Raw genomic sequence first — 11087 nt, 5'->3', positions numbered from 1 at the left:
ATATATATATATATATATATATATATATATATATATATATATATATTAGCGGGTAATTTAAAATTAAACTGTATTTTATATATTTACCCCTAAAAAAATGGAAAATCTAACATCAAACCCTACTTTAAGTTTTCAAGTAAGGCTATGTTTTTTTTTTTTATAAAAAAAAAAAAAAAAAAAAAAAAAAAAAAAAAAAAAAAAAAAACCTCTTAAGTATACTTTATTGTTTTATGTGCGATTTATAATCAAGCAATCAAATCAGTTCATATCAAATCAAATCACATAAATAAAAAGTTTAAATCAAAGCAAATTAAAAAAAGTCATACTAGAAAAGCAAAAAATTGGATGAACTAAACATAGCTTAAGGATGAGGTTGGATGACAAGTGGATACATTATTGCAAATTTACATTGTACTCGCCTTGTTAGAGGAGTATGGGTAGGTATATTAGATAGTGCCATAATGGATAAATATAGATATTAAAGTTATATCTGCCATGGGTCATATATGTGGGGGAAATCATTCTTCTAAGTGTGTATATACGAATAATAGCTAGGTGGGTCATATATGTGAGGGGAATGCATGGGGTATAAGTGGCTAGTGGATACTCACTAAACTGATGGAGCGGGCATAGATCTAAAGATGTATCAATTAGACATATATGAATGTTGGATATTTATTCGCCATGGTGAAGGATTTAGGGAAAAAAATAAAAGAAGAAGACCGGTTATGGATCGTACATGGTAGAGGGGGGTATTTGCACCCAAGCTCACCTCGCTTATCATCTATAATTTCAAGGTTCTACTTTTACCAGCTACGATTCTCAATTTTATACCTCTAGCCCTACCCCGGCCCCTTGGCCTCACGTGAAGCCATGTAATTAAGGATTGAGCATGTGATGCTAGACAAAGTTGATCCCCAAATGATTTTGGTGTAATAAGATGAATCTCCTTTTATAATGAGATTATCCAGAAATTATTATTGCTATTTGAAAATGAAATAAAAACTTAAAGTCATTTGAGATCATTTTCTCATCAAGTCTACTTATGCTACTATGTTGTGCAATTATTGCGAGTCTAAACTAAAATTTACTTAATTTACCATGTTTTGTCATGTACTCATGTGTTTGTCGTGCTGAGTTGTGTCACACATCTATTTGGTCTGATCTACTATCATCTTTAGTTGAGGCTGGATCGCAAACCCCTCAAAAGATTAGAAATAATTAAGTGAGGCCCAATTCATCATCTTGGCGATCTTGCTGATCATAAACGTATCAAGTGGCAAACCCATTATTATTTATATTGGTTAGTGTGCCACCATAATGCCGGTAGAATATACAAACATAAATATTTGTTGAGAAAAGGTGTATTACAATCTTCGGTTGAAATAAGATCGTTTGTTTTGAAGTTTGACATAGTTAAAATGAAGATTTGTAGGAAAGTAGGAAACTAACCAACCTATGCTAAAACCCTAATTATGAATGTATTATTCAATTATCAGCGTAGAAATTTAAGTACTACTATAAATGGGAGTAAAAAATTGTTATGTATATGTGTTAATTCTACCTCAAAAATGGTTGGAATTATTAACAATTTATAATTTCGACTTAATTATACATCAGTTATACATCTAAACATATAGACTAACTCTTTTGTTTTTGAATTCACAATATTTAGCTAGAAAAGTGAAAATTATTCAAGTTTTCTATGTTGTTAAAAATTTAAACTAAATGTTATTAAGATATATAATAAAAGCAAAGTATCATTATCAAAATAGCACCAGTGGTCTAGTGGTAGAATAGTACCCTGCCACGGTACAGACCCGGGTTCGATTCCCGGCTGGTGCATTGCTTTTTTTTTTTTTAACAGCTATTAAATTTTCTAAACTGATTGCATGAAATAACGCTAGATGGTGGTGGGTGTGGCACCTTGGGTGACGGTGGTGACAGGTAACATCCAGAGGAGATGGTGGGAGTAGTGGTGGAAGTTGCGGTGAAGGTAGCTAGAGTGGTTGGAAGGTTTCCGGCGATGGTGGGTTTAGTGGTGTGAGGACGATTGTGGGGGCCGGGGGTGGTGGCTTTGCACGGTCTTTGCCAGTATTGCCATCCTCCTCGCTGTCTGGGTGACGGCGGTGGTGATGAGGAGCAAGTGCCACACTTATGCAAAGTTGCCCTGCAACAGCTGTTGGTGAGCTTTGTGGAAGTAGCAGTGTATTTTGATCTTGACATGATACATTTGTTACAAGTGCCAATATTATGGCTAATTTCATAAACCTCATGTTAGTGCATCTGCATGTTTTCTAAGGCATAAAAATGGGCAGTGTAATAAATTGTTGTGAACTTATGCATGGTGTTTAACAAGCGTGTGACTGTGTGAGTGGTACTTAATACAGTTGGAACTTAATTTATAGATATGCTTCTTGTAAGAATGATAAGATATATTTGCCTCATATTTTTGGCTTTTGTTGTGTATGAAACTGGAAAAAAGGACAAGCTATATAGCATTATAGCAAAAGCAAACATTTTTTAATGTCCTAAAATGTAATTACTAATTAGACAATTCCTTTTTTATCTTGTGCATTATTGTATTGTAACCATTACACATTTCAATAATAATAAAAAAAAAGACCCTAGCAAGGGTTGTGAGAAGGTTGCATTACTAACATAGATTAACCATGAATATGTTTTATCGGCCACCTTGGAGCGTTTTTATTATTTCTAATCTTTCACTCGTATTTTGATACTTTTGTAACTTAGCTTGATCTCTAATATGCCATAATAACTTTAATACAAGTGATGATGAGATTAAAGAATGAGAGGCCATCATTACCCAAAAAAAAAAAAAAAAAAAAAAAAAAAAAAAAACTAAAATCATATCAAATTCTTTGACTAGGCTAAGTTGAGAGTTTGAAACATTGTAACAAAAAATTTGTGGACAAAGGGAATATAAAAGTAGTTTATCACTCATTCACTCTATGTCTAAATCTGCTGTTACATAACTTGCAATGTACAAAATCCAAAAATTAGTGCTAAATAAAACATCTTGTAAGTGAAAAACAAAGTGGAAAATGAATACAAAACCATGTATTCCTTTGATCAATTTTACTAATCATACTAGACAAGAAATAATACATCAAAAGCAATTAATACAACAATAGAGAAGTAAATTGGCAAAGGAAGTGATGAAAATGCAGCATTAGACTCATAGAAGTAGTAGTATGGGTTAGGAGGGGATGGACCAGCTGGATTTATCACCAAAGGAAATGAAACTGGTGGACTGGATTCACTAGGAGGTTTTTTACTCTTTGGCGAACCACCTGAGGATGACGGTGGTGGTGGCGGTGGTGGTGGTGGAGATGGTGGTGGGTGTGACACCTTGGGAGATGGTGGTGGCAGGTAACCTCCAGAGGATGGTGGGAGTATTGGTAGTAGTGGTGGAAGTTGCGGCGGTGGTGGCAGGAGTGGTTGGATGGTTTCCGGTGGTGGTGGTGAATGGGGAGTCTTTGGTGTGGATGATGGCGATAAAGGGTTTAGTGGTGTGAGGACGGCTGGGGGGGCCGGGGGTGATGGTGGTTGTGACGGCGGTGGTGAAGAGGAGCATATGACAGGGCAAGTGCCACACTCACTTATGCAGAGTTGCCCTGCAATAGCTGTTGGTGAGCCTTGTGGAAGTGGCATTGTATTTTGTTCTTGACATGATACATTTGTAGCAAGTATAAGTGCCAATATTATGGCTAATTTCATATGTTTCATGGTTAGTGCATATGTTTTCTAAGGCATAAGAAATGTAATGTAATAAAGGCAGTAGAATAAATGGTAGTGAACTTAAGGTGTTTATCAAGCGTGTGAGTGGTGCTTTATAAAGTTGGGAGCTTAACATTAGATGCTTCTTGTAAGAAAGGTAAGGTATATTTGTCTGCTCTTTTTGGCTTTTGATGTGTATGAAATTGGCCTGTATTAAGGAATGTGTTTGTAATAAAAATAAGCCAAGTTTTAAGGATATGTAAATATAAATTTATTTATGTGTTTTAAGCTCAAATTTCAAGTAGAATCTTTCAAAAACCTAAAGTTATTAGGTTAGTTTTCAAAAGGAAAAATGACAAGCTATATAGCATTATAGGATAAGCAAAACATACTACTTCGTATTGTGTTTCAACTGTGGTGAAAATGTATTAACACAAACCCAAAATCCTTTATATCTGATGTGGTGCAACGATCATACCTTTAACATATCGAAAAATTACTCTCAAATAATTTTCTATCGATAAAATAACCTTAATTTATAAGGGTTATGAGACGGTTGTATTGCTGACTTGGTGTACACGTATATTTTTTTCGGCCATCTTATACAATTAGAGTGTTATTTATTCTTTAACTCATGATACATTTACAATATTAGGGAACGTTATGCTACGTGTGTAGTATTAAGGGCTTAAGACTATTCTTTTCCCCACAATATTGCCTTAACATTCAACTTTTTATGCTTTCTTCGAGCTTTAATTATACTTTTCTTGCGCACAGAAGTTAAAATCCCAAGGACTCAAGCATAACACCTTATTCTGATGCAGCTTTTTGGGCTTTTGTTTGCTCCCGAATAGAATTACAAAAATATATTTAAGCCTTAACCAAATAATTGAAAGATTTAATACAGCATTAAGTATTGCATATTCCTCTTTTGTCTGTTGGATTGGTTGTCGTATAAAAGATTTCCAATCATTAAATGCTGTTATATCAGAAAATGTGACACTTCTCTTAGCATTTTAAGTTAGTATAGGTGACTATTAATTTCAAGAAATCGGGAGTAAATTCTTTAGCCAATAACAGAACCAAAACTGCAAATTTTTTCCCTGACTGGTTTATGGACACCAAAATGCTGGAAGAAATTAAATTAAATCATCTGAAGAAAACAATTGTGTTCATTGCTAATTACATAGTTTACACAAGAGCAAAAGGCTCTAAGCCCCCTTCCTCCCACTCCCACTCCCATTCCCACCGCCACCCTTCGATAATTATGATCATGCTGTTCCTGATGTCTTATAAGTATTTTGTTAAAGCTCAATAGAGTTTGAAGTTGAACACATCCTATGAAAGATCGAAAGCAAAGATGAGCAGGATTTTATGCAGAAAATGAAACTAAAAACTATTCATTCTCCTTCACTTCAGAAGCATGGTACTTTACAAGAAGAACCCCATGTACATAATGCTTTGTATTTCATTTACAGGATCTACATCTTCAAAAGAAACATGATAAATATAATATCAATGTTCATCTTGTAAAGATAATTGATATAATGATTTCACCAGTTTGAAACCAGGCCGAAGTGGCCTGCTTTTATACGCTTTCTAGAGAAGTTTCATCTGAGCCCTGTGATGGCGTCCAAGACAAGGTCTGTGATGACCCCTGATCAAACATCAACATTATAACATTTAGCAAATCATCAATACTTTTCATTTAAAGTTCTTTCTTGCCTATCCACAATGTGGATTGACATGGATACTAAGATAGTACATGACTTCGAGCAAGATTACCTATTGAATCCTTACTTTGTGTAACATTACAAAATATATCCTAAGCCTAGGAGGAGAATATTCTATGTATTCTCCTCGAGTCTTTCGCTTCCTAAAGGCTGGAGTATAGGCAGAGGTGGCCAGGTGTTGAGCATTACATGTGATAGATGAAGCATTCAAAAATAGATAGCAGAGCATGCATGTGGCATTCTTAGGGAGAGAGGAAAAGGCATCAGTTGAGATTTATTCCCTTAAGAAAATTTTGCGAACAAGAAATATACTTCGAAATAGAATTAGATATTTACAAAAAAGAAACAATTTGGGACATTCATACTAAGGAAGTGTGAATAATATTAAGGGGTAGATGGAGTAGCTAATTACCTGGCTAGAATTTGATGATCGATGATGTGAACTTGACGACGGGATTTTGCCACTCCTGCCTGTTGATCTTGGGCGTGGAACTGAGTTGTGAATTCTTGGCTTGTAAGCGTAGAAATTGTTTGGGTCTTCAGTCATCCCAAAATCTTTCAGTCGAATGAGTTCTGGCAATACAACGGTAGCAAGATCTGGGCGGTCCCGTTTCCTAAGTTCAGAACATTTTAAGGCCAATTTTGCAAATGAGATAGCTTCATCAATCGGCCAGTCAGTCACATTTGGGTCCAGCATATCAGCAAGGGTTCCAGTATCGATGGCTCGTTGAACATGGTGACTGAGACCCATTGCAGGTTTTGCGGTAATTATCTGAAGCAACATTATGCCCAAAGAATATACATCAGATTTGGTGGTCAACATTCCTGTCTGTTGATACTCAGGATCAATGTAACAGAAAGTTCCTGCAGCAGAAGTCATGTGATATTGTGTGACACTATTTGCCACAGAAGGCGGAACCAATCTTGCTAGACCAACATCACTGATTTTGCTCACATAATTTTTGTCTAAGAGGATATTTGCTGGCTTTAGATCACGATGCACAAGGGGTTCTGGTTTCGCCTGGTGGAGAAATGTAAGGGCAATTGCAATCTCAGCTGCTATTTTGAATCGGATTCTCCAGGAAATAGGAGCAGTCCCACCTTTTCGGAGGAGCCTGTCCTCCAGGCTTCCATTGTTCATGTATTCATAAACCAAGCAACCATACTCAGGGCATGCTCCTAGGAGAAGAACCATATGAGGATGTCGCATACAGCTTAGTACCTCAACCTGCCATCAAGTTGGAAAGTAGATTAACGAAACTAATTTGAGCATACACAATCTAGCAAATTGTGGTTTTATTATGCTAATATTATTGGATCACTAAAATTCCATGATTCACAAAAATAGTTATAAAGGAAATTTTTAGGACACACACCGTGCCTTACACTGACATTTCCCCAATTTCCTTAGTCCTTACACAATGAATAATGAAGTAAAAACTTAATTTAACTATAGAATCACACAGGTTACACATATCATAACATCTACCAAGTCACGATATATATGATGAGGTGTGATCGAGCTGAAGATACACAACGCTAGCCTAATGATTGGTTATGCAAATCAATAGTCAATTACAAAGACGAGAGCAACTAGGATTGATAGGCTTCCCTTGGCAAGCCTCCTATGGATATCTTGTACAAATTTAGCATAATGATACTAATAAGAAATGTTTTTAATACTCATAGTCTCATAGTCTCATAGTCCATACATTTTAGCGTAAAAGAGAAATTAGATTAGAATGGTTTTACCTCCTGTTGGAACTGCTTCCTTCCTTGTGCAGCATCTGGTCTTAATACTTTAATGGCAACAGGAGTATGATCCAGTCTACCTTGATAAACAGGTCCATACCCACCTTCACCGACTTTATTTTGTGGAGAAAAGTTTTCAGTTGCGATTTCTATCTCATCAATGGTGTATTTCCTGTACCTAACATCATTATGAGCCAATGCATTTAATGCCCGATTCTTCTCATCTGCTTCTTGCTTAGCCTTATTTTCTGCAAGCTTTCTTTTCTGTGCTTCTTTCTCAGCTAACCTCTGTGCCGCTTCAGCAGCTTCTATAGCAGCTCTACACTTAGCCTTCTCCATCTCAACAACTGCATGAGCAGACTCTTTAGAACTACGTGTTTGCTCAAATTTTCGAATTTCCTCCATCTTCCAATCATTAAGCTCTTTAGCCTGAACAATTACCAAAAACAAATTATAAAATTCCAACATTTCTGTAGCACCACAATATTACATACAAGACCACAGGACCAGCTATCACCTTCTGCTTTGCAGTGATTGCTTCTTTGCAAGCTGAGCTGTACATATCCATTGTTTGTTTTAACTCAAGCCTTAAGCGTCTCATTTCTGCCTCTAGATCATTCTGCAACATATCACCCACCACAATTTCATTAATACATGTCACTGAACAATTATTTATATTACAACATATTACTTACTGGTGAGTGAGTGTGATCCTTTCTTGGAGGACCGCCAACAAACGAAAAGTCTGAGTCCTTGGCAGGCACTTCAAGCATATTATGGAATGAGTGGTCAATATTATCAGCATCATCAGATAAGGAATTGCGGTGGTTGGATGTTCCAACATTAATGTCAATATTTTCCATTGATGATGACCCCTTCCAAGCACTTCCCAACACAGACGCCCGTCGTCCAGCCCTGCTGCCTTCATTGCTTCTATCCCAAGATTTTCTATCAGAACCATTGGAGTTAAGTGATCCTCGGTAAGAAGGTGATCTGTTCTCAATGAAGAAAACAATTTTATCAGACCTTCTTTAAAAGATTACATGAACAAAGCATATTAGGAAAAAACCATAAAATTACCCTCTTATAAAGGTTAGGATGTTAGATGTTAATATAATTGCGTTAGAGTATCAGACCATATTTTTTGCGATTCGGAGCTGTTCATAATTTGTAAATTGTGGAACAGTTCTGTGGTTTCAGGGGATTTTGAAGAAAAGAGAAACAAAATTGTAAGCTTACAATAAACTGCAATTCTCTTTTATAATTTAATATGAAGTTCTAGCTATCATAAATTCATAAGACGTAGCTTAAGACTATATATACAATGTCTTCACCATTTAGATTTAGAGCCTAGAAATGCAAATGTTGATATACAATGTCTTGAATACTGGCAAAGAAAATTAGAGATGTCAATGCAAAACGTAATTCTTCAACGTATAACTAATAATAATAGCAAATACAAATTACCTTAAGCTGAAGTCGTCAGCAAGTGCCTGTTCCAATGAAAATTGATGTGGCAATCCAAGAGATGGAAGCTTTGGAGGAGTGGGAGTATTTGCAACAGGACGCTGTGCTGATCGGACACTCAGAACTTTTGACTTTGCAATAACATACACAGAACAGAAATCTGGTGCACATTTGGTCACATAGCTTGGCACATCAGGCTTTTTAAATGTTCTGTAAATAGCAACAATATAGTTTCAGGAACTAGGCTTGCCAAACATTATTTTGCTTCTTTTAAAAGAGACAGGAAATATGACTAACTTTGCAACAACGTTTCTTGAAGATGCACCGATAACAATGTTAGTGATGAAGTTGCAGTTCACATAGTCCAGGATAGCCCTAGCTATGTCAGAATCTTCAAGAACAACCTCTCGCACTTGAACCTGGTAATAGCAAATGATAATGTTTTTTCAATAATCTATTTGAATCCCACAAATTATCAACTGTGACAGCTAAAAAGTCACTTGATAACCAGAATTTTTTCACAAGCAAGTACACTTCCGTATAAATTCTCTCCTACTAACTTATAAACTAGAAGACTAAATATCAAGCATTATCAGCTTGAAATACAACACAATTATATCTAGGTTATTTTCATTAAGCATGTTCTGCAACATAACTTCTCCATGAAGATATAATTATCACTATGTCTTTACACAAGCAACATGCAATCATGAGTATTACTTTGTAGTAACTTGAAACAAATAGATCCAATGTGGTAAGTGTTATCACACTTATTAGGTGCCTATCCATAATGCTATGTTTCCCAAAAAGATACTTCATTTTTCTCAATATATATATATATATATATATATATAAACACCACATAAACAATGATAACAAAATAGTCAATAGGATGGAAACATGAATTTTACATATACACCATGCTATATGGCGTTTCAGTACATAGACCACAGATATAAGAAATAACAAATCTACAAAGATGGTCATTTGACTTGAAGACCTTTCAACATTAAACTAAATGCTAATAAGGAGAAACAAGAACAAATGAATTTTGCATTTTGTTTGTACAAAAAATGTTATAGGCCGGCATACATTATGAAACAAAGAGAGTCGAAATCATTAAAGAGCATTGCTTCACACATAATCCCCAAAAATATACAGATAGCTCTGATCTTCCTTGTGCCAAATCTATCAATTCCACACCAAACCTACACCTTAAATGACATAAGAATAATGATAATATCGCAAACTTTCAAACTTATTGAGGTGAACTATACACATCTCAATAACTATGTTACATACAATTCTATGAACAATATATCAGAACAACCATTACTGGCTATCTAATATATAAGCTGTGTCAAGTAATTACCGATTTACGAGCACAAAATCCACGATAAGGAATGAAAATATGCGTTGGATCAGATTCAATTCCCCCTGTGCCTACCTCAAATAACCCACCACCATCTGAAAACAAAGACAATCCCGCGAAAATTAGAAACTTTATTATTTCAATAATTTCCAACAAAACCAAAATCAGCAAAAAGGGTAAGTTTATAATTGAATTCCCATATCAGATCATATCATGTCATTTCATAGTATATCATATTATATCATATTTCTGAAAAATTAAAAAGAGAGGGATGGATACCTACGATTTCTCTGCTTAACATGGATCAAAATGAGGAAATGATTGCCAGACAAAAGATGATCAATTGCCCATTTAACCGCGTATTGGCTATGCTTATCCTTATCAATAGCCACCGCAGTACAGTTGATGGGCAGCGGCGCTAAATCTTCCGATATAGACATGCCCACCAACTGTTTGTTGAAATGCCTCTGAGAACAGAAAACAGATTGTAGCAATTTCTCTTCTTTTGAGGAGAGAGAAAACCAAAATAATGGAGAATGGAAGAGAGAGATAGAGAGAAAAACTTTGAGGGTGTTTTTCTTCTCTTTCTCTCTCTTACCCCATAAAGCTAATTTCCTTTCTTCTTGAGTTGTTTTCTCTTTCTAACATAAGATTTTGGCGCGAGAAATTCGGAATCTTAACTAACTTTTAATTTTCTCTATATATTTTATTTTTGTAAAAGTTTTTTTTAATGGTGTAAGTGCAACCTAGCTTTTGAGCTCTAGCCAAAATAAAAATAAAACGATTAGGCAAATAAATTGTATAACTTTGAGTATATTTTGGATTTAATTGTTGAGTTTGTATAACAGAAGTGCAATATGAGTATATGACAAATTGCACCCATACGAAATTGCAAAACACATACGTATGAGCTTTGGCAACAAAACACAACATTGCAACTATGAAATTAAATTATTACACCATTGTTGTTTAAGTAGCAGCAAAATACAGGACAATATTAAAACAAACCAAGCAAATAAAAT

General features: G+C 35.2%; 1 protein-coding gene and 1 non-coding gene across 4 annotated transcripts; one reads left to right on the top strand and one right to left on the bottom strand.

The window, feature by feature from the left end:
• The first annotated feature begins 1774 nt into the window (after positions 1 to 1774).
• Positions 1775 to 1845, top strand: TRNAG-GCC (transfer RNA glycine (anticodon GCC)). Its single transcript has one exon. It is a non-coding gene; the product is annotated as a tRNA-Gly (tRNA).
• Positions 1846 to 4996: 3151 nt separating this feature from the next.
• Positions 4997 to 10799, bottom strand: LOC145642048 (U-box domain-containing protein 52-like). Of its 3 annotated transcripts, none has more exons than XM_081693118.1 (9): positions 10349 to 10799; positions 10066 to 10160; positions 8991 to 9112; positions 8694 to 8903; positions 7922 to 8219; positions 7744 to 7845; positions 7227 to 7655; positions 5887 to 6702; positions 4997 to 5398 (listed from the first exon to the last, which is right to left on the bottom strand). In XM_081693118.1, the coding sequence occupies exons 1-9, from the start codon at positions 10503 to 10505 to the stop codon at positions 5330 to 5332; spliced, it is 2298 nt and encodes a 765-aa protein (XP_081549244.1). In that variant the 5' UTR covers positions 10506 to 10799; the 3' UTR covers positions 4997 to 5329. The 3 variants fall into 3 exon arrangements, with proteins under 3 accessions (XP_081549244.1, XP_081549246.1, XP_081549245.1); XM_081693120.1 differs by having other exon boundaries at positions 10345 to 10502; XM_081693119.1 differs by lacking the exon at positions 4997 to 5398 and adding an exon at positions 5630 to 5755.
• Positions 10800 to 11087: the final 288 nt, after the last annotated feature.

This window comes from Chenopodium album, chromosome 8 (genome assembly GCF_948465745.1).
Source record: "Chenopodium album chromosome 8, dcCheAlbu1.1, whole genome shotgun sequence".
In the NCBI taxonomy this organism is placed as follows: Eukaryota; Viridiplantae; Streptophyta; class Magnoliopsida; order Caryophyllales; family Amaranthaceae; genus Chenopodium; species Chenopodium album.
This window is presented reverse-complemented; position numbering and strand designations above follow the sequence as displayed.

Bases quoted from the DNA above. Each gene is read 5' to 3' on its own strand.
- LOC145642048 (XM_081693118.1), bottom strand. From the start codon at position 10,505: ATGTCTATATCGGAAGATTTAGCGCCGCTGCCCATCAACTGTACTGCG. The intron at 9,113-10,065 runs GTAATTACTTGA...TGCTATTACCAG, and splicing joins GATTTTGTGCTCGTAAATCG to GTTCAAGTGCGAGAGGTTGT. The intron at 8,220-8,693 runs GTAATTTGTATT...CATTGAGAACAG, and splicing joins GCTGACGACTTCAGCTTAAG to ATCACCTTCTTACCGAGGAT.